The 25546-nt window shown below is 31.4% G+C and overlaps 1 protein-coding gene across 3 annotated transcripts in view; it reads left to right on the top strand.

The window, feature by feature from the left end:
- LOC132717460 (G-protein coupled receptor dmsr-1-like) overlaps nucleotides 1-24616 on the top strand; it is a 34232-nt gene extending 9616 nt beyond the window's left edge. For 2 of the 3 annotated variants that reach the window (XM_060700930.1, XM_060700929.1), the window contains exon 2: nucleotides 22095-24616. In XM_060700930.1, coding sequence (XP_060556913.1) covers nucleotides 22555-23763 — 1209 coding nt within the window. In that variant the 5' untranslated portion in view covers nucleotides 22095-22554 and the 3' untranslated portion in view covers nucleotides 23764-24616. Of the gene's footprint in view, nucleotides 1-11524; nucleotides 11805-22094 lie in introns of those variants that run through there. The other variant, XM_060700931.1, reaches the window with a different exon arrangement.
- Nucleotides 24617-25546: the final 930 nt, after the last annotated feature.

The raw sequence follows: 25546 nt of genomic DNA, 5'->3' as shown, positions 1-25546 counted from the left end.
TAATAATAATAATAATTATAATAATAATAATAATAATTATAATAATAATAATAATAATTATGATTATGATTATTATTATTATTATATCAAAGATTCAAAAAAAGAACATTCGTCATCGACCTTCATCATGTTGTTAAGTTTAAGTATAGAACACAATAATATTAAAATTGACTTTATCTTGACGCAATTTGTACTAAATAATTTTTGAAATTAAAGGAAATTAATGCATTTGCTGCCGTCTTATAATAATCACCTTCTATTTAGATATACGTTTATTTAAGCACTTTATTTCTCTATTAAAATAAACGCTATATGCTGAGCATAAAACAAATGATTACTTTCATATGATGTCAGATAACCAGACGTCAATAAAAAATAAAGAATTGACGTCAGGAAAATTACTTCTCTGATCAATGTAGTCCAATGATTAATTGGTTGGTTGGTTGATTGGCTGGCTGATTGATTGATTGATTGGTTGGTTGGTTGGTTGGTTGGTTCGTTCGTTCGTTCGTTCGTTCGTTCGTTCGTTCCTTCATTCATTCATTCATTCATTATTTTATTCATTATTTCATTCAATATTTCATTCATTATTTCATTATTTCATTTTTATTTATTTGAACATTTATTTATTTATTTAATTAATAATTTATTCATTTATTTATTTATCTATCTATCTTTTTCATGTTAGAATGAAGGTAGATATAAATTTTGAGTGCATTGTTGTACAATAATGTACAGTTCGAGTTCGAATACGCAGGAATATAATCACGGGGTCCGGTTGACCGGATTGATTAATAACATGCCGTGATTTTTACTCTTACGTGATGTGTTGCTTTTTTTATATAAAAGACATTGCAACTTGTTCAAATCATAAAAGGTTTTGGTTCATAATCTCGTCTTGCTTTTTATGTTGTTCACTATGGAATAAGCTACCAGTCAATATCTTCTGAACTAAAACTTAGACTAATGTTTTAAATGGGTAGTAAACGATATGAGTAGATTTTTGCCGTTTATATAAAAACATAATATTTTTTGACTGCAATTGTCGAACAAACTATAAAATATTTAAGCATATGCTTTTAGTGCTAGCAATGGCTTTATTTTAGTTATCAAAAACAATATCTTACGGTCTAGACTCAGCAATATATTTCGCAACAAATATTTCAAAGAAATTTATTAAACTGATAGTGTCTTAGAACCATTGAACCATTTTTGATTCCCAGAGAAATATGTTCCAGTAGATGACAGAAAGATTACTGGAAATAAATGACGGAATTGATAGATTGCATGAGAGCAAATCATATATATTGTCTGTTCTTTCTGTCTAAGTATAGTGTTAGCTTTTACGTATGCACTGTCCGTTTCTTGCTGTGTATATTTCGTATTGAAATACGTTTCAGCTGACGTATTTTATATTTGTTTTTGGTATCATGTGCACATCGGCAAGAGTTTTTAAAATACAAGCGCATGTGCATGAGATGGTGAGTGAGAATGTTTGGAACAGATAAGACGCAATATATCAAGGATATTAAAAGGTTAAATGGTGCTGTTAAAAAAATCATTTTGTATCATTGTTTAGACATCCATATCATTGAAAATGTGTTCGTAGTAATGGGTATAAGCTTTAATGCACTAGATTTCAGGTATTAGTTACGTTCACTTCCGTTAACGCAGTGTCTGTCGAGGATGATAATAGAACATGCTCGTGGTTGGCTTTTTTCCGGGGGTTGCTTTTTGTGACGACAATGAAAGGTATAATGATAAAGAAGTCATATTCTAATTTTCGAAGATTGTTTACATTTTTTTAGATTTAACATATTGTAGACCTGGAAAGTTTTTTGTTGTTATTGTTGTTGTTGTTTTTGTTTGTTTTTTGTTTGTTTTTTTTTGGGGGGGGGGCGAGGAGGGTATACTTGGTATCTATGCCACATCAGGTTTGATGACAATATTTGTTCTTTTGAACTGATGTAATAATTAGAAAACGAACTTTGTCGACGTGATTTTATCGAAGCACCAAATGACACTAAAAAGCATAATAATTATGTAAAATAGTATCGATGTCAAATACACATGTACACAATTTATGTTGCCTCTATTTGTTTAGAAATATGGATATAACAAGGAACAGACATACGTACATTATTACATTTCATTTAATGTTATATTGACAAAGCATAAATGAATTTTTCTTGAGAAAGATGCGGCGCGACTCATTTTTATCTTTTGATATTCAATGTACGTTAAAGTCAAGTCTGTTATTATGCTTTAAAAACAGTAACAGTAATCAAAATAAGTTGTCAATCAACTGTTCGTTTGTTGTTCTACACTTTATTTTTTCCTTACAAAAATTATTTTGAACCCATTTTCCATACATGTATATGAACGTCTCAAAAGGTCGATGGAACATGTATCGTATCTTAGCAGCACGGATTTACTATATATCGATTGGTCACCATTACAGAAATGTAATTAATGCTTAACAGATAAATGTAATTTGTGACTGACATCCTCTTTGGTGACACTGATTCACACATTCCATTCAGAATATTATACAAAGATCAATAAATCTGCTACAGATTTTTGTTTTTATCCTGCTTCATCTTTTGCCGTATAAGATCGAGTTGCAAAATTTTAGATTGTTATTTTAGCAATAGATTTGACTAGATATTAAGTCAAAACGAACTTGAAAGATAAACAAACTATGTATTTATTGCGTCTTTGGACAACTGTTATATACATGACATTTTTTTGAAGGGAGGGGGGGCACTTTTACAATTAGTCAAATTTAGTCAAACGGAAAGTTTCTCTTGATTTCAGTTTAACACTTATATTCTTAGAGGCGAATATAAGAATGGTCAATGGTAATATCATTCTTTATAATATCTTCATTTTTTGCAGCGGTTTGTTAGCAGTTGTTTAACTTAACATTATATATAAACAGATTATTTGAAAAAGAAATACCACTTATTTTTATTCAAAATGACAGCAGCAATTTCGATATGTAAGCTGAATTACGATATTGCAAACTTCTCACACAATCCTTTACGATTTATATTTAGAGATCATTCCAAATGGCATCATTTATGGTCAATTTATCATGTCCCAGAAGATTTGTCCTTCTGTCAGAACATTGCTTGTGCATTTGATTGACTGAGAGATGTCCAATTTGTAAGTCAAATTATTCTCTAGCATTCGATCGGTTATCTCTATAATTATATAGGTGAAATCACTTAGATATATTGAGGTTTTCTCCCCACAAGCTGAATGAACTCAATTTGACCTTACCTTTCTATAAAAAAAACTTCCATTACATGTACATAAGCACTCTGTGCTTTTCATCTTATCGCTATATGGTCATTTAATGGAGACATCAAGTTTGCATTAAAATAATGGTAGGAAACATGTTCTAAGGACATCGATTTTGTAATAAATAGACTAATAGCTAACGTACCATTCCTTGTTTTATTACTAGACTTAAGAAAGGACCTTACGCTGAATGAATATTCACTAAGTCAATATTTCTTTAATTATTTCACAATGTAATGTACATAATGTCAAATAATTACAGATAGTGAAAGCATTTATTCTAATATGATTACCAGTGAAAAATGTGTTTTTTTTATTTCGTGAAATACAAATCACTCCAAAGATGTCACTTACAGTATCGGGGATATAGTTTAGTCCAGTTTTTGTTGTAAGCGTATGCATCAATTTGTATTTTTCCGTAACAGAAACAAGTGTTGCATTTTGTTCTTTATGATATGTTTCTTTGTTTATATACAATTACTTCATTAAACAAGCAATTTTCATAGTATTGCAAGCAATCCATAAGTCCCTTACCGGTAAGAGCCCAAGCAACATTCTGAAGGGCCATTGGCCATTCACTTAGGTTCCTATTTTAAGTAAATTTGTTAAAAAAGTTATTTAAAAGTGATCACAGGAAACAGTTTTTATGTACAGACAGACGGACTGAAGGACACTCTAAAGTTATTTTTTAAACATCCCTGTTATCAAAATATAACATTTTTAAAATCCTATCATGATTGAAGAAGTTGGAGTAAAAATTACCAATTTCTCAAAAAAAAGTCTAAGTTCAAAATGGGCATAATTCTGGAAATAGTCTTGCTAGAGTATTGAACACTCACAAATGTTGAGTGACAATAAGAAACATTTATATGAAGTTTGAAGTAGATACATTCAGAAAAAGAAGTTATTAAAAAAAACAATGTTTTTTTCATGAAAATTTTAAGTTCAAGGGAGGTAATTCTGATAAATTTTGTGCTAGAGTTGTAAACCTTGTCACATATGATGTGGTTGATGACAAGCAACTTATATTAAAAGTTTGAAGAAAATACCTTAAGAAATAAAGAACTTATAGTGAAAAAGCTTAAAAACTAGAATCAGAAATCTTGAAATTCAGTCTATTTGTTGCCATAGCAACCAGAATTTTCAACATAGGAAGATAAAAAAGGATGTGCATAATTTCCATACTGCCATCTACCCATATGTCAAGTTTCATAAACATATTTTCAGTACTTTTTGTGTTATCACTGGATCCAGGTTATGTGTAAAATTTGCCATATTTTCAGTCTATTTGTTGCCATAGCAACCAGAATTTTCAACATAGGAAGAAAAGAAAAAGACGTGCATAATCTCCATACTGCCATCTATCCATATATCAAGTTTCATAAAAATATTTTCAGTACTTAAAAAACAATGTTTTTTTCATGAAAATTTTAAGTTCAAGGGAGGTAATTCTGATAAATTTTGTGCTAGAGTTGTAAACCTTGTCACATATGATGTGGTTGATGACAAGCAACTTATATTAAAAGTTTGAAGAAAATACCTTAAGAAATAAAGAACTTATAGTGAAAAAGCTTAAAAACTAGAATCAGAAATCTTGAAATTCAGTCTTTTTGTTGCCATAGCAACCAGAATTTTCAACATAGGAAGATAAAAAAGGATGTGCAAAATTTCCATACTGCCATCTACCCATATGTCAAGTTTCATAAACATATTTTCAGTACTTTTTGTGTTATCACTGGATCCAGGTTATGTGTAAAATTTGCCATATTTTCAGTCTATTTGTTGCCATAGCAACCAGAATTTTCAACATAGGAAGAAAAGAAAAAGACGTGCATAATCTCCATACTGCCATCTATCCATATATCAAGTTTCATTAAAATATTTTCAGTACTTTTTGCGTTATCACGGGATCCAGTTTTGTGGACGGAATAACTGACGGACGGACAGACGGACGGACGGACGGACTGACGGACGGACAGACGGACAGACGGACAGAGGATAAACCTAAAGTCCCCTCCGGTAAACCGGTAGGGGACTAATAAGCAAACCACCATGCCACAATAGCAAGAATAAACGTAAATGACGTTTGATTGCACAGCGTTTGGTGGTAATTAAACATAAGACATCATAGTTACGTGCATCTGGTTTTCGCGCTTTAATGCTAACAGTTGTTTACTAATAAGCCATTGATTGTTATAACATATAACAGAAGAGAAAAAATGTCAATACTTTTGCTTACTTATAGTCTTACTTCTTACTATTTATGTAGCATATTCACCAATAACAAACACATATCGTTTATATTTTAACCAGGTTAATTTGCAAAGGTCAGTCATGTCCTTTGCTCTTGATGACAATTGGGGCTGGGTGTTGCACATTTTAATCGATGAGAATAAAAACGCATTTGCAATAATCCCAACATTTTATTTCTTTGATTGTTTTTGCAAACGAGCCTGTTCCCCATAAGATATAAAAAGAACACAAATCTGTTTCAAAAGTTGACTTTTGGTGGAAAACCATCTGAATATTAATTGAAGTTATTGAATGACTATTAATATTCATTTTTGCAACTTAAGATATTTCTTTACGCAATTTTATCATACAGATATTGATATATCATTTTGAATAATATCTAAACACATTGTTGCTGCTGTCTAAACAATTTTGTAAAACATAGCATATTTTCCCCTCTGCTCATAACTTTGCTTCGTCATGAGAAAACTTTATTTGCAAACAACTAAATCCAATGTTTGATAAATTGAAACAGAATTCAGATGACAATTGTTGTAAATTTTTTGTTGATGTTGATGAAAATTCAATTTGCAGACGTTTTTACATTAGGGAGAAACAATCATGAAACGTGTTTCCTGGTATGACCTTCAAGTAATGAAAGATGAACAATAACAAGTCATTTACATGCATAACTGGGGTGGTGGCGATGTTCCTGGACACGTGACTGTGTAATTTTTCATAAAGTCCGAATGTGTTATCAGAGTTGAAACTTCTATTGATTGCGACATCCAAAGCAAACATTATATGAGATTTAATTCATGTACAGTATCAGAAAAGCTATGGTAGACTATAACTTATTCCGTGTGTCTCATTTAGAGATTTTAGATACCATTTATCTCTTACTTTCAAAACAGAATACGTTTAATGACTTTATCTACAAAACTGTGTTTCATTGTCATTGTATTTGCCGCGGAACCCTACACTTTAACGTTATAGCTGTGTTTTGACATATTTCTTGATGTTATCTTATTTTGAGCCTCTTATATCGTCTCTATGTTGCCGTTAAATACTTTCAACCATAACAAAAGAGGTAGTTTTCACATCATTACATGTGTGATTGTGTCACAACAACTTTAATAGCATTAATAGTTCAGCTAGATAGAAGAAATAATCGGACGTTTCTGCACAGATAAAATTATTTATAATTTCAGCAATTTTGATGTATAATAATTAATAAGTGGTCTTAAAAACAGGCAAATATTTTCCAAGGGCAAACCTCAATTTCAAATTTAATCTTAACATATGAATACATGTTGGTAACATCATTACAGCGTTTCAATAATCATATTATTATATAATAATAATATTTAAATTATATGACGTCATACAATAAACATAAGGAATGGAGAACTTGTAGATATAATATGTCTCAAAAAGAAGCGAAAAATGGCAAGAAATCCACGAACGTATAGCGCAAGTGAAAAAAAAACGATTTGTTCCACCTTCTGTGTAAGATTTACTTTACTGGTTAGTAGGTTTGTAATTACAAAAGTTGCTCGTAGACACATTATGCAAATGTGAATAAATATTTAAATCTAACTTGATAATATGTTTTACCATGAAACATGAATTATGCATTATTACGCAACATAATATATCTTTCTGAAAACTAAAACTGACATGATTCAGCACAACATTATTGTTGTATATACATGTTATGTGGTACTTTTAGTTTCTTCTTTTTGGCCATTTTCAACTTGGGTGGTTCCAGTATTCCTACTTGAATACTGTATAATCACCCTTAGGATATGTTGCCTGCTTTTTAAATTTGTCTTTTGACGTCTTATCTGTGATATGCAGGCTTCATAACCTCAGATCCCCTTTCAAAATTCTATTTTATTTAGTTCCGCCCATTGTTTTCTCGTTTAGGGCAAAAGCATTCTTTTACTTTGGGACCATATGCCGCTTTTCATGGAATGGCACTACTGTGTCACATTGAAGGTTCCATGACGACCCCGTATGAACACATCTGCAGCGGATGTCTCTAAATTCAAAATTTCACCATTTCGTGTTAAATGTTGAATTCTGCTTAAGCCGGTGCTAGGGGGCGTGGATGGTAACTTGCACTTTCCAGAACCGTCCATGAACAGACTCAATCAAACCGAGCCTGCAACATTTTCAATTTTGTTGTGTTGGGCTTTCTTTATGGATTCTGCTTTACTCTATTTTGTTAATATTAAACGCTTATTCAAAATAAGTACAAATTAAAAATGTTCAGACCGAGGTTTTACTTGCAATTTGGTATTGGTATGAATCTGTTGTAATATACATATTATTTAAAAGGAAAACAAAACAAGTACTGCATTTGTTAAGTCTTCAAATAAAGTTATTTTAAAACTTTAAACGTATTGAAAACAATACATTGGTGTTTGAGAACGACTGGTGTTTCGACTTCACGCGTATTGTGTTTTACGAACATGTTACCGTTACCGCCGTGGGTTCAAACAACACCAGGGTCTTTGGATGTTTTCGTTCAAAGAAGCTATTGCTTTAGGGACGTCGGTGGTTCTGCTCAGGTACCCGTTCGTGCCCGAAATAACGCACGGAGAGGCACCTTTGGTCTTCTTGCACCAGTAAAGCTGGAAAGTCGCTATATAAACTATATTGTGTTAATGCAACGTTTGACTAAATAAAAGTGTTTGTATCATAGTTTGGGGACCCTTCTGTTGAAAATGTGTCCAAGTTAAATCGTAAACGTATACATGCACAGTGCGTTAACTGGAGTGCAGGTATCAGTTACCCGCACTCTAGAACATGCCCATTGACTGATTCATTTTTCATTTTACATATTGTGACGGCAGAGAAAGGGAAAGCGACAGAAATATCATATTCAGATGCTCGTTTATTGATTATTTTTTTCCGGGGTTTCATTTTGCGACAACAGGGAACGTGTTTTTATGTTTGACTATGATACAAAAGAGAAAGAATATCAAAACACTCGGCAATCTGATTAATACTCGGGGGCTACGCCCCCTCGTACAAATCAGATAGCCTCGTGTTTCGATGCTCTTTCTATTATATGTTCATGTTTTATGTTGGTAACCTGCAATTTCTTGGGCATTACCAATTTGAAGGCATATTAAGTCGGTATTTAGTTTTCAGTAACACATTCAGGCTTCAAACTACTAAATTAATATAACTAACACCTAGCTAAACTTTAGTATCATGTGAATAATTATACATTTAATTTTTGCCATCAAATAAATATAAACATTTCTTTTGTTATATTTTTTTCATCGTTAAGAACAAAAAATTGCTTTTATTTCATATTTCGTTCAAGACACACGGTTTCATAAAATCATGTTTCAAATTAAATAATAATTTGAAAACTAATAGTTTGAATTACATTTCAGTCTTATTTCAATTTTCTTGGCAATTAATTGCACTTTTAACCAGACGACCCAGACATTGCGTCTTCAAAGGAATATTAAGATTTGAACAATATTAAGCTTTACATTTTTTTTTATTTTTACACCAATTTGTCTCCACTGCAGCTTTCCAAAAATGCCAGTGATTACTTCAGTGGCTGCGCGTTCCATAAATTATTCAGGTTTGATATTTTTATATGGACTTATCTAAACTTTATTTATCATTATCTTTAGAGAAATTTTCCAAATAAGGACTGGCTGAGTAGCAAACAGTGTCTGCTACATGGTAAAATCATCGGTGGCCGGCAGAATAATGGGTCAAGGTTGCTAAGATCTCATGCCACCACCGTCATATACCACAATCATATAATGATAAAATGAAACGATAAAAAATGAATATAAAGCAATCTAGTGCCCAACTTTCACAGTTATATTTTTATACTACCATATACCACAGCCATATAAAACTCTCTTTAAGTTAATGAAATGAAACGATAAAAACGAATGACAAGCAATGTGGTGCACAGCATTTTTACTGTAATCCTTTTAATAAATTGTTTACGGTCTTTATCATAATCCATTATGACTGTTCCCTCACAGTTAGATTAAATTCACTTTTCATGTTCACGCGATTTTCTTTTGATTAAAGATATATTATTTACGCCTCAAATCAATTGTAACAGGATATATGTCAGTGCGACAGAAAACAAAAGGTATAACAACTTTTTCTGGTATTCTAAAGTCCAACAATGATCGTCACCTCAATCCGAATCCGAATCCGAATAATAAACTAACAATATATCGTGAATGAGAGAAAACAAATATCACGTGACAAATGTAATATCGCTGGAACAACAAAGAGGGTGTTCAAATTGTTGGCGCGGTAATAATTATATTATTGTATTTCCCGTGAATGCATCAGCATAAGACATATATTTACATTCTTCTCAATCTAAAAACAACAGACAGTGTCCGTTCATAATATGAGTCGTAATTAGAAAGGACAATCGATTTCTGGCTCACAGATTGTATTGGAGTGTACTTCATGTTGATAGATAAATGCAATTTATGACGGACATTATCAGAATGGACGATGTTTGGTGTGGTTATATGTGTATGAATAGTAGATTAGAATATGTACGTTAAAATTGTATAAAGCTTATCTCACGAAATATTTTATGAACTTTAAAAACGGTAAAATCAAGTTGTTTCCATAATTAATGGTAGAGTCTCTTTAGAGTTGTAATATAGCATATTTCTTATATTTAACACACACGAATATAAAATTTTCTGGAATAACATATCGTGCTTTTTACAGTAGTGTTTTTACTCTTTGGCAATATTTAAATGTAAGTCCAAATAATAATACATGCATTTTGGAATTTTGTTTTTGCACTTTTGTATTTATAGCGTTGTTATTATTTCAATTTCATTGAATGTAATGATATTCTTAATATTTAGAATGCATAGTACGTTTAAATAGATAATATTGTTTCAATTTTTCATAATCACTATTCTTTCTTTATTATAACTTTACTTACAATTAAAACTTTCTAGATGTAAACTATATTGCTTTTATGTAGGAGTATTCGTGGTCGTGTGGCAAGTTCGTTGACTTCAAACGACTAGCCCCCTCACCGCTGTAGGTTCGAATCCCCCGCCGCCGGGACTTTAGATTTGTTTCAAGTAAGGAAGCTAACTTACGGAGCGTCGGTAGTTCTTCTCAAAGGCCCGTTCGTGTCGGAAATAATGCACGTTGGGGCACATGCAGTCTTCACCCGCTAAACTGGAAAGACGCCATATTACATAAACAATGTTATACAACAAAAACTAGACCAAACAAATAACTTCAGGGTTTTTTTATTATGTGGTTTAATAAGAATATATTTAATGCGTCACTGTTACTACATGTATTAGATCTGTACACATTGTGCAAATAATAAGAAATCAATATCCAACTTTTTTCAGTGACAGAACATAAAAGACGAGAGTCAGTTGCCTTATACATTAAAGCCACAACACCTGTCACATTTTATGTTTTCCCTATATTATAATGCAAATACAGATCTCTACTTTCTTTGATGAGAAATTCCCACTTCTGTGTTGTAATTTTGTATTCATTCGCTAGGTCCCAGATGATTTGTTCTTCCGCCAGAACGGTGCTAGTGTATTTGATTGACTTGAATAAGTCCAATTTGTAAGTCAGATTAGTTCTCTAGTTTGATCAGTATTCATTATTTAGCTATTTGTAGAAGTGCTAAAACCTTTGTGCTGTTTCTCACAAGAGGTTTTCCAGAGGTTTTCCAAACCGTATCTGTATTTGCCAGATATTTTAGTTAGTTAATTGGAATTAATGTAATTCCCTTTTATCAAATTGTGTATTTGTGAAAAAATTGTCTCAGCAAATAATTCAAATAATACTTCTAAAATCAGATATCGGAACTTCATACAAACTGTTATATAAGTATATTACAATGCGATAATGATTTTCAATACGAACTTTCTGTTAATGAAAGTTTTCCAATACCTTAGTCAATTCAGAAGTGTCGGTGGTGCATTTACAAGGATTATTTAAAACGTTGCATTGTTTAACTTCTTTCCTGTGATAGGAAACGGGATAATCATTTTCTCCTGTCGCTGGTAAAATAACAACACATCTGGGATCATCATTTCATGTTATATCACTGAAGTCTGACCCGGCTGGAAATTACACTAGTATCAGTTTACACTGAATCTAATAGAAAAGACATTTCTCGTGGAACAAGGTGACTATTTTCTGTTTATTTGTCTATGTGATGTGTGACATGTGCATTTGGAAAAGGACACAATATTATACTGGTAATGTTATGATTTTTTATGTGTTTATTTTTTGACTCTGAGTCATAGGAATGCAAGACTCGTGGGGTTTTTTTTTCGGAACATTTTTCTACTTCGTGTCTTTTTCAAAAACCATACTGGCGTTAAGGTCTCTTTTTATCCTTTCATTTTTTGTTATATGCATCATATCTAAATGGCAGAAGTGTTTCAACGCAATGTATATTACTCGTGCTAGGGAGAAGATAGTATAATAATATATTGATCAGTTGTAACCGTTAATTAATATTTTCATGAGTAAAATGTTGAATATATCTATCTAATATAATAGATAATTATTATTTTTCGAGATAACAGAAGAATATAACCTGTAGATATGGGAGAAATAGTTTGTGGTAAAGAAAAAAACATTTGAAATGGATATGTACATAAAGTTAGTTCCCTATTCCTTATTCGAATAAGGAATAAGGAATCAGTTCCTTATTCCTTTTTTGAATAAGAAAGAGGGAACTAGTTCCTGATTCCTTATTCAAATCTAAATAAGGAACAGCAGAATAAGTATTTATTTAAAATAAAATTTATACCTCATTCAAATCATTGCATAAAGAATCTGCATAAATTATTTTGCAAAAAATGTTAAAGTCGAATAAGTAATAGGGAACCAGTTCCTTATTCCTTATTCAACTCCGAATAAGGAAAAGAAGGAAATACGTAAAGAAAGACATAAGTTGCAGTTATTTTTGATAAATATGCATAAGAATTGCAAGAATCAATCATTAAAATGATGAAATAAAGCATCTACATAATTATATTTGAAGAAAATGTTAAAGTCGAATAAGGAATAGGGAACCAGTTCCTTATTCCTTATTCAACTCCGAATAAGGAACAGAAGGAAATACGTAAAGAAAGACACCAGTTGCAGTTATTTTTGATAAATCTGCATTAGAATTGCAAGGATCAATCATAAAAATCATGAAATAAAGCATTGGCATAAAAATATTTTGGAAAAAAAAATGTTCAGGTTCTTTCGACTCCTAATAAGGAACAGAAGTAATTACGTAAAGAAAGACAGCAGTTGCAATTATTATTGATAAATCTGCATTAGAATTGCAACGATCAATCATTAAAACAATGAAATAAAGCATCTACATAATTTTTTTGAAAAAAATGTAACAGTCGAATAAGGAATAGGGAATCAGTTCCTTATTCCTTATTCAACTCCGAATAAGGAACAGAAGGAAGTACGAAAAGAAAGACACCAGTTGCAGTTATTTTTTATAAATCTGCATAAGAATTGCAAGAATCAATCATAAAAAGCATGAAATAAAAAATATTTTGGAAAAAATAATGTTCAGGTTCATTCGACTCCGAATAAGGAACAGAAGTTATTACGTAAAGAAAGACAGCAGTTGCAGTTATTTTTGATAAATATGCATAAGAATTGCAAGAATCAATCATTAAATCATGAAATAAAGCATTTACATATTTTTTTTTGAAAAAAATGTTAAAGTCGAATAAGGAATAGGGAACCAGTTCCTTATTCCTTATTCAACTCCTAATAAGGAACAGAAGTAATTACGTAAAAAAAGACAGCAGTTGCAGTTATTTTTGATAAATCTGCATAACAATTGCAAGGATAAATCATTAAAACCATGAAATCAAGCATTTACATAAATGTTTTTTGAAAAAAAATGTTAAAGTCAAATAAGGAGTAGGGAACCAGTTCCTTGTTCCTTTTTCAACTCCGAATAAGGAACAGAATGAAATACGTAAAGAAAGACACCAGTTGCAGTTATTTTTGATTAATATACATACGAATTGCAAGAATCAATCATTAAAATCCTGAAATAAAGCATCTACATATTTTTTTTTGAAAAGTCGAATGTCTTTCTTTACGTAATTACTTCTGTTCCTTATTCGGAGTCGAATGAACCTGAACATTTTTTTTCCAAACTTTTTTATGCAGATGCTTTATTTCATCATTTTCGGAGTTGAATAAGGAATAGGGAACTGGTTCCCTATTCCTTATTCGACTTTTACATTTTTTTCAAAAAAAAAATTATGTAGATGCTTTATTTTATGATTTTAATGATTGATTCTTGCAATTCTAATGCAGATTTATCAAAAATAACTGCAACTGGTGTCTTTCTTTACGTATTTTCTTCTGTTCCTTATTCGGAGTTGAATAAGGAATAGGGAACTGGTTCCCTATTCCTTAGTCGACTTAAACATTTTTTTCAAAAATATTTTTATGCAGATGCTTTATTTCATGATTTTTATTATTGATCCTTGCAATTCTAAAGCAGATTTATCCAAAATAATTGCAACTGGTGTCTTTCTTTACGTATTTCCTTCTGTTCCTTAATTCGGAGTTGAATAAGGAATAAGGAACTGGTTCCCTATTCCTTATTCGACTTTAACATTTTTTTTTTTAAATAATTTATGCAAATTCTTTATGCAATGATTTGAATGAGGTATAAATTTTATTTTAAATAAATACTAATTCTGCTGTTCCTTATTTAGATTTGAATAAGGAATCAGGAACTAGTTCCCTCTTTCTTATTCGAAAAATGAATATGGAACTGATTCCTTATTCCTAATTCGAAAAAGGAATAAGGAATAGGGAACTAACTTTATGTACATGAAATGGATAGACAATTATTAAATAATACAAAATACAAAAATGAATTTTAATAATTTAAACTTAGACCGACAGACAATTACAGGAATCTGTAATATGTTGTTTATATGGATATTATTTTTTATTCATATTTTCATGTTTGCTTTCTTTTTTTAACATTTTTGAAACCTGTTGCATTCAATTTTCATTAGATAATATTTGTAACAGTTAAAATATTGTATGGGATTTGATAAATGAGTTGTACATGCATACTAGTATTTGACTAACTTTGTCATATTTCGTACTTGTTAAGTATATAACAAATTAGCGTTTGGGAGACAATTTTTTTGTTTATCTTGATCGTATAAACGTTGATTCGATCTTAATAAGGGGACTTTATACGCTCGCGGTGGATATTGATAAAAATATTTGATTTTATTGAGCTGTTTATTGCCTACTTATAACACGGTCAGTGGGCACGGTCTGGTCAACGTCCGTAAATTTCGATAATTTCCGTACGATGAACGCAATAATTAAATGTGTTTCTATAAAAATACACTTGTTAGCGTTGTAACGCAAAAATGTAAACTACGATTTTAATGTCCTACATGGTGTCAGCGATATCAATGTTTTCTTTTTGTTAGTTTTTTTCTCATTATTTTTTTTCAACATAATAGAAGTTTATCGGCCATTATATTTCATGTATTTAATATTTTTATGTTGTTGATTTGTCTAAGTACTTAGACAAAGTACTTTTGCACTTATGTTGGGGAAAGTCTATTCTTTTTAATAACACCATCAGTTCAATACAGCATAAAACAAAATACAACGAGGTACAATATTATTTTAAGTAGATCTCATGAGTTTCTGAATTCTGCAAAACACAAGAAAGAGAAGAAAACTTAAGTTACCAAGAGTAGGACTCTAACCAAAAACCACGTGTCATTTTTAGGCAATTACTTAATATACTGTGCTATTACGAATGTAATGACATTTCTTTTATTTCTTAAGCTGACATTTTTATACGCCTTTTCGAAACATTAGTTATAAATTCCACATTATTTATCTTAAATAACACGTCAGAATCTTATTTCGACTAAATATTTAAAAAGGCGCCATACTATAAATTAAATATATTCATAATTGGCAGGTCAATACAGTCAAACAGTAATGTCATGGCCTCAGTGCAAATTCGCAATGTTTGAATTAGTGCTATTTGTCACTTAATCGATAATTTTGATAATATGTGATAAGTTTCATGAGAAAGGAATAATATACGACTAGAGATAAGAAGAAAATGTTGTTCGTTTAATGTGAATTTTGAAAATAATTATAAGAATGAAATTTTTCAAGATAGTCATTCGCACCACGCGCTTTTGAAATAATCATTCGAATTGTAACGTTTGTGTGGCATATAATCAATTTTCACTAAAATTCGAAAGCATCTATCCTCTATGAGTCATGTTCTGAAATCTTAGGTAACAAAATTCTTTTCTTGCTTTTGGAGAAATATTTTTATTAATGTGTTTGTATGTTTGTTAGGTTTTTAATCACACCAAACTGTAATGTAATATTATTGACAAAATGGGGACTTTCTGCGTAAAAACTGAACAGATATTTTATTTTAGAGTTAAGCATTACAATTTGTCATTATCAACCATTAAGTATATACAATGAATACAAAATGTGCTGCGCCTTCATACAATGAAATAAGCACGAGCGGGCACCTTTGTAGAGCAACCTATTTTTCTCTAAGTTACCTTGATAAGTTTTTCACATTATAGGATCTGGAAGTCCCTGAAGAGATTCGAACCTATAGCGTTTATTGACTGGGTAATTTAAAATCATCGCAATTAACAACTCGGCCAAGAATTATACCTCTTATATCATACATAGGATTAATCTAACATAACATTATAATATTAATGAACAAAAGATTATTAAAGCCTTAAATTTACTTTTTTGTAAGTTCAATAGCTTTCAATTCTTCGCAAAATTATTTTAATTAATTTTTATGAATATTTTTTGTCATATTTATATCCGTTAGGTTTCTTTAAAGGACTAGCTTCACAAGTTTATATTTTTTTCTGTTTTATAACGTGACGGTCGACTATCTGTACAGTGTTATCATTGATTTCTTATTATGAGGAACAAATAAATGTCTGATAAATGGCTTGTTATCAATGTGTTCGACAATAAATTTATCATTTTTTGTAAGCAAAAGCTATTACTAAAAGAGAAAAGCGGTTACCCACGAAATTAACGTACTGCGATCTTGAAAGATATATTGTAAACATGCATACAATATAAGAAAAGCGCATATTAAAATAATTAGAAATCGTTGTAACCTTGCAATGCAGTGTCTTTAATAAATCATACAAATCAATAGGATATATATTTTACTGCATATGCTATAGTATTGTGATGTAATTTTATATAATGCAATGAATAAAGTGTTCTATTTTTATACGTTACATTATATATACATGTAGACCAGGTATATAGTCAAGGATCTCTTTGTGTTTGTGCACATGTGTAGTCATTTACGGCTCGTTTCTATTTTAGTTAGTTTGTCAATAATCCTTTTAAATTGAATCTAACAGGAAAAACAACACAAACAAACAAACAAACATCAACAACAAAAAAGACAACACACACAACAAAATAAAAACCAATGTGTTTATGCCATTAATGTACATGGGACGAAACTCACCTTATAAAGGTCCTAGGTTTATATAGTAGAGATGTTGTTAAGATATCGTAAACAATTCCAAGGTCAATGTATTTAACATATTGATTGCGACCCATTTAGATACATTTTATTTCTCTAGCATTACTCTTTAAACTGAAATTAGTTTTATTTTCCTTCCCATGCATGCAGCTTACCAATTTCTAATACAGAAAATGTGAAATAATTGTAATAGCAATAATGTTAAAAACAACCATGGCAAAATTTAGACAAACTACGCTTGTAATTCAACAATTACGCATGCACTTGTATCAATTTATTATCCATGTGAATGAAGGGACTCTTTATTTAACGCATTTTCAAGAATTATTCTTGACTTGGAATTGTTTTTGTTGTATTTTTTTCAATTCACGTTTCTACGAGGTTTGCTTTTTTGTTTTCACTCGCTTGCAAACTTGTCATTTATAAAACTAAATAATGTCATCTTGACATTTTGCGAAACGTATGAACAACTTTATAAGGAAGCGGTTAAACAGAACTACATACAGGACTATGGAAAACATGCTTTAATCTTTTTACTATAACAACAACAACACATTTGAGCCGCGTCATGACAAAACCAACATAGTGCGTTTGCGATCAGCATGGATCCAGACCAGCCTGATCCATACTGTTCGCTTACCAACTCTATTACAAGTAGAGAAACTGATAGCGAACAGCATGGATCCTGATAAGACTGCGCGGATGCGGAGGCTGGTCTGGATCCATGCTGGTCGCAAACCCATTATGTTGGTTTTGTCGTGACGCGGCTCATTTTACGTTTTCTTCTTTAAACACTTCGCAATAACGTTCTTGTAGATTTGCTTCTTATAAAGTGTAAAAACAATAAATGTACAATAAGGAAAAAGTCAAATACAATAGGCACAAGATTGATACAAAGTTTTTACTTTAAAGATTTACTACACAATTACCTCATGACTCAGGTGTTTATTTGTATTTTTAGCATATTAAGTGACATCATGACCATCCAAGTATACTCGTATAACCAGCTTGAGACACGAATGTCTGCAGATATTTTACGGTGTTTATCATTAGCACTTGAGTGATGAATTTTTTTATATTTAGATATTTTTAATTGTACTATAAGTTTTCAAAAATGTTCTTATTACCAATTATTGGTCAAATATTATACAATAGAAAAAAAATCTTTACAATTAGCTTCACTTGACAAAGGAAATGTCCACAGTGTCAATTTAAATTATATTTGTCCAGTTTGTCTATGAAATATACATGAATTCAAATAATTAAAACAGCACTGAAGAAAAAATTAACACAAAAAAACACACAAAGATTTGCACTTTTAAATCCAAAGAAGAGATAACGAGCTTAATGCGTAAGAATGCATCAATCAGGCAGCGAAATCGCATCTTAAATTCTCTTAAATGCCAAATCAGCAATGTAAAATTGCTACATTTCTTTGCATTGTAATGTGCCATTAGCATTGTGTCATCCATTTAAGTTGTACAGTATCAGGTCAATACGCAATTTGTCATTGCACGTTAAACTAAGTGTTCTATTCAAAAAAGATGACAAGATTTACTCGTAAATTACAGGGAAAAACTAATTTGTCGAGTGATTGATTCTCGCAAACTTTTTATACCAGCTGATTCTTAATGAAATGATTAAATGGAAATAATTCCGTATCTTTTAAAGTAACACAATCTATTTTAAAAGCGTGATCGCAGGAAAGCATTAAAGCATGTTTACGAAGTAATTTTTAAGAACGAGAGCGTTAATAATTAGAATTGAATATTTCAGTAAACTTGTTTATGGGAATAGTTTTAAATTCGAAATCCATAAATTTTAATCGAGCGATAGTATGATTATGGTGAAAATACAAAGTCATGATAATGACATGGATACATTTATGATAAGGACAGGATTAACCGTATTAAAGTGAAACATAGTTACAAATAAAAACCGAAGTGATTGCAATTGGTCAGTCTTGTTTCTCAATTCAATGATTGTCATTTTCATGTTAAAATGTTGAATTCCGCTCAAACCAGTAATAAAGGTTGAGAGGGTGGGGGCGGAAGTTTCATTTGCTAGTACCGTTAATATACGGGCTCAATCAAATCTATTCTGAAACATATTCAAATTGAAGTTTTGGGCGATCGTTACGGTTTCCACTTTTTACCGTTTTTGACAAATAAGATTGCATACACTAGTCATCAATAAGTGATGCATTTTTGTCGAAATATAATGCAAAGGAAAAAAAAGCTTACACAACTAAATTGGTCATCACGCACTGTTCTTGTTCAGTAAGGAGACCGTCGTATTTATAATCCAGGAGTACATGTAGATGGTTCGATCCTCGAGAGAGGCAAACTTCTCTCGGACAATGAGTGAAATGCTCAATTGTTAATCACTGCTAATTCTGGAATCACGCGGGGTAAATACTACGTCACTTGCGCAGAAATTGTTTATAACTGGTAAGCTATCCGGAAATGATGGCTAAATAGATGATCGCCGAAATATAACTAAAATGTATTAAAAGCGACGTAAAAACAATCACACAAATATCGAAGAATGCATGCTTACAAAAATATCTAATATGAAATTGAAGGAATTCCTTTTTTTTTTTACTTTTTATAATCACATATATCGGCGTGGTGTCCAATATTGAATCGATAAATATAATTGAGTAACTGTAGTGTACCATGATATTTTAAGACAAAAAATACTTTTGACATGAAACATTATTTTTCGGTAAAAAGATATGAGGTTGATTATTAGAATACATAAAGTAATTGATGCAGTTAATGATAACCTTACTGTAGAAGGACAATCTATTCATGGTCATTATTTCGTTAAAGAAAGCATTTTTCCGATGAGTTGTTTTCTTTATATTCATTAAAGACGGAATATCAGCAAAAATGTAATGAATTATTTAACAAGTCTCTATAACGAGTTTGTATCTTGCAAGATCGTGCGCAATAATCCTTAATTGACAGACAATTTTGAAAATAACATGATTATAGTTGTTTTAATATCATGCATTAATATCGCTGATTATTGATGCAAATGGGTTTTTCCTGTTTTACTACCTTTACATTGAAAAGCCCAGCTAACAGTACTGTAAAAGTAAAACGTTAACCATTGTCTTTACCATAAAACATTCCCCAAGCCAGAACATAAATGTAGATTTGGAAATAACGTGCCGCATAATGATTGATCCGTCTGTTAAACCTCTGATATTAAAGCAGACGTTATCAATCGAGACTTAAAGCGTCTCGATAGTAAATATTCAGAATTATATGTGTACGCAGAAGATAAATATTTCTATAGCGGTCTGTCTTAAGCATACAGATATTAACTTTCTGCCGTCTTTTATGAAGCAATCCTTCAAGTGTCATGGTATAAAATGTCGCTTGCATCAATAAGCTGCAAGTATACCGCGTGGTATTATTCAGAGTACATTCCGAAATGTCATTGAAATTCGTCTCTCATACTACGATACTCGTAAAAAATTCTTAGAAGCAAATGTACGTATGTAATAAAGACGGGAAAATGATTCATGGTATATTAACTTCACCACGATCACGTTACAAAGGTTTTGCAACAGAAACCCCTTCATAATGCGCATTTTCTGAATGTTATGAATTTGTATGCTATGAATTTATAGGGTTTAAACACGATACATTTGGCTGATTCTACGAAAGACCGAAATGTCACGAAATTCACGGTGTGAATTACACGAATTCACGGTTCTCAACATTTTCATTCATGAATTTATTGTTTGAATTTCATGAATTCACAATTTTATCTTTAAAATAAATTTTAATATATTCAACATGTAAATTCATACAGCTGAATTCGTGAAGCTAAAATTGTAATTTCGTTAAGTTGAAATCATCAATTTATTCATGAAGTTGAAATTGTTAATTCATAAACTTTAAGTTAAAATCGTGAATTTATGCAGTCAATTTGTTGAAATCACGGTTTCCGTGAAGTTAAAATAATGAATTTGTGATGTCGAATAGATGAATAACTTAGTTTAAATATCCCCCCGCCTTTTCATAGACTTTATTGTCAATAGTGCATGTAGATCTTCTATTAATATTTTAGCGGACAATAAGCAAATACTGTAACACCTGTTAAAGTGTTCATCGCGAAATATTGTCACGCACGTGAATTTACTATTCAAAACCCTGCGATCCAATAATTCATATAAAAAATTTGTTTGAAGATACTGTTATACTTTTATACTATTTTTAATGTAATGACCTGCCTAACATAAAATACAAGAGGTACAATAAAACAATCTGAAAAAAAAAATTGTATGAAGCATACATGACAAAGAACAGTTACCGGACTAAATTAAACATCTATTCCGTCTCAAATTAGGGCTCTAGTTACAACCCTAGGCATTTTGTTACATTATTTATGTATGACAGCGTAGACTTTTGATCTTGTTTTCTTGCAACATAAACCACATTTTCTACCCACTAATACAATTGCAGTAGTCACGAAAGGCGTTTTGAAAATAAACAAGGTGTTATTGTTAGGGAAATATAATTCTTCGCGCAATACACACAGAAAAAAAAATCAATGGTTTGAAACATAAAACTAGCAAAACAAGCAATCCCTTCAGCACTTATGTTTATTTTTTGTCGTCAGATGTGAGTCTGCGAATTCCGTGTCAGTACCGCAATAAAACACGGAATTCACGAGATAATTACAACTTCTAAGATCTTGACATGAACATAAACACTTAGAGAAACATCGTCGCTCTGTGTCCACCAGTTTTATTTCCTCTGAATGTCAGTTTTTTTGCTGTGATAAACGTGTTGTTATACGCCCACGTTGATAAATGACCTAGCAACACATAACAAAATGTCCGACGGTAACAAATCAAGCGATAATAAACATTGATGTATTAGTTAACATCATAACTTCACACTACATTTGATTTATGATAATATAAGTTTTTCTTCTTTTTCAGGACAAACCGATCATACCGCCAGATAGGACATTAAATCGCCGGAATAAATTGGGCCCGAGAGAGCATTTGTACATGTTAAGAATCCAATATTTGTTTAAGAGAAGAATGCTGGCAAATGAGAGAAGTGTCACTAGAGCTTTGACAGCGTCATAGCTTTGTTAACAACATAAAGTGTCTCAAAACTACAGAAATAACAGTAATTTACCTTAATACAGAAATGAATATGTACTTAAAAGGAATATGTTTACATTTGGGATTTGTTGAAAGTTGAATTGATGAATTAATGGAGATAAATACATGTGTTGTGTGTAAATGTTTTGTAAGTTTCTACATAACGCAAGCATGACTGCTATAGAAGAACTACTCTTTAGGTTATAGCTTCACGGTTTTTCTTTAGATCAGGAATGGACGTTCTGTGATTGCTTGAACATTACGAACTATCATTAGAAAATCAAAACAAATGGAGGTTACAGCAACAATGGATAATACATCCATAACGACCTCTGTGGCACCAACCGGTGGCGTAAGAATACCGATTTATTTAGACAACACGACGTACAATAATTTACAAACGCTGAGAAAGGGATATGCTGAGATACACGGATATGTAAGTGTGGTGGTTTGTTTGTTTGGTATCGTCGCGAATATTGCCAATATTGTTGTATTAAATAAGAAGAACATGAGGACATCAACAAATGTGATACTGATGTGGCTGGCGGTAGCGGACCTTTGTACAATGGTCGAATATGTTCCGTTTGCACTGCGATTCTATATATTCAAAGATCCAGATCTTGTATTTCCGGAAAATAAATCATATAGCTGGATGTGTTATTTACTGTTCCATGCCGATTTTAGTTTGACAATGCACTCTATGGCAATATGGCTGACTATTATGCTAGCTATTTTTAGATTTTTGTATGTATTTACTACAAAAGGGAGCATCTATTGCAGTATTAAACATGCCAAAATCATTATCCTGACTGTTTATATATCAGCGGTTCTAGTGTGTATTCCAAACTATATTTCAAATTTCTGGAGTAGGAGTAACAAAACTATAAACAATGAAACAGTTATGGTATATACTTTCTCACAGCGAAAGGAAGAAGACCCAGATTTTGAAACAGTATTTCGAATCAATTACTGGGTTCAGTCTATATTAATAAAACTAGTACCGTGCTTTTTATTGACGGTTTTAACAATTTTACTTATAACAGCATTACACAAGGCTCATAAGCGTCATGTACATCTGAAATCTCAGGGCATGCGCAAAGACGACGTCGAAAAACACAATGAACATTTCCGCACCACAGCCATGCTTCTGGCTGTTGTCATACTTTTTCTCATAACTGAGTTGCCGCAGGGGATATTAACGTTGTTAATGATTTTTATGGACGGCTTGCAAAATGAACTATATAATCCTCTCGGTGACATTCTAGACATAGTAGCATTGCTTAACAATGCAATCAACTTTGTTCTGTACTGCACGATGTCACAGCAGTTCAGAGACACGTTTGTCACGACGTTTTGTCGCTGTTTTACTAGGCGCAGTAACAACACTGATGACACTGTTAATAGTAATGTTTCAAAATGGGCCAAGCGACATCTTATAACAGCGAATGGTAATTCAACAAAAACGACGCAATTACAAGAAAATGGGCAAATGGTGTGACAAAACAATACGTATTGGCAATATAAATGGATATGCGCTTGACGATGCACGAGTTTTTGTTCTCCGATGATTCTGTTTTCATAGATAATACGTGCATTAACTGTCATTCACATGTAAAATATACACTCATTTCTCTTAATTGTACATATATTGCTGTATGCATACTGTACGTAGGTGTTGTTGATTACGAAGACCATGGGTTACAATACGTTTGGGCGCATGTCGAAAATGGGGAGACAATTACTTGGCCTAAATGCTGTAAATTGTGATAAATATTGAAATTATCTAGTGTCTGTTCGTAGCCGAAAGATTCATTGTCTTGTAGTGACATGGTTATCGATTAGTACAGGAGTTATTCTTATTATCTTACGACTATGTTAGCCTGTTTTGCATATTTATTATCTAAATTGTCAAGATGATTTTAGAAACATCTGAAAAATGATCGAATGACCTGACCACAGGCCTCCATATTGTAAATAATGTGATGTAAGTTGTATGTAAATACAATGCTTATTGAACACTGTAGATATTTTATAAAGGACACAATCGTTTACTGTTTGGTTTAAGTCTTAAGCAAACGCTGTAACAAACAATTCGTTACACATTATTTAGTAAAGTAAATGCGTTGAAAACGTCTAAAATAAAGATATGACATAGAATATACGTTTGTGGTTAAAATGATTTTTGTCTCGGAATTAAAACAAATAGCATCAGTTGAAATTTGCAAAGATATATTTGCAGACTCAATATTGTGCGGTTAGAGCCACTCCTGTCATTTCTCGTATAAAATAAATATATTCAGTTTAAGTTCTGAAAACGGTTCCTCTGTTGAGTATTATTATAATGTAGTCTTATCATTTTACATCAACAAGTAATTAAAAAAATTTAAAAAAAGAGAAAAAAAGTTTGCAAAAAAATAAGATGATGTAATATAAAAAGAATAGTGATAAATTTAATTAAAAGCTTCCCTAAATAAGTCAAGTATGAACCCTTGAATTAAATATATGGAACAAATCTGTATCAAAGCGTTATGATCAACATGTTCGTAGCAAATTACTTTATCCTGCATTCAAGTCACATTTTCGAGACAATTGTAATAGTTAAAACCCACAGACACGTTATTACACATTGTGGTATTATTAAAACCAACGTGTCAACGGTTTTCATATTAAAAGTATACTTTCACCGAGTATTTAAACTTAAAGTCTAGTATTTAAACTTTGTCTAAAAATATTGGTCAACTTAAACAAGTAAAGCAATGTCTATATAACAAGGACATGAACTAGTTTCATCACGACATCGATCGTCTGCTTTTCCAGATTTCCCCCCTAACACCCAGTTGTACAATAAATGACAGAGATTTGAATTAGTAAGTGAAGTATTGTCGACATCTTTATTTTGCAACTAGAAGATGGGAAATAGTACGGAATGCATGTTGATATGTGAATGTTATGAGTAGACGTTTGACAGTTTTATTTGAACAGATTTAATTTAAGCAACGGTTGTTGTAGGGAAATGACGGGTGTGATGGGAATATAGAAAACGGTAAACAGAAATATGTTTTGTTTGCTTGTCAATTTCTAGAATATTTGAAGAACTAAAGGCGATTATTGTTTCTTTTAAATCTATAATTATTTTTGTAGTTTCTACTAAAAGTTAAAACAAATTGAATATATAGACGTTTTTATTTTTACAATTTGAACTGCATAGAATTGTTTTTGCTTTGATATACATATGCGAAAATTAAAATGTTATTGTTACAGTATTGAAAGATCGCTTTTTT

Source organism: Ruditapes philippinarum, unplaced genomic scaffold (genome assembly GCF_026571515.1).
Source record: "Ruditapes philippinarum isolate M1 unplaced genomic scaffold, ASM2657151v2 ctg212_1_1_1_1, whole genome shotgun sequence".
Classification (NCBI taxonomy): Eukaryota; Metazoa; Mollusca; class Bivalvia; order Venerida; family Veneridae; genus Ruditapes; species Ruditapes philippinarum.
Note: the sequence above shows the minus strand (reverse complement) of the source record. Positions and strands in the feature narration are given on the sequence as shown.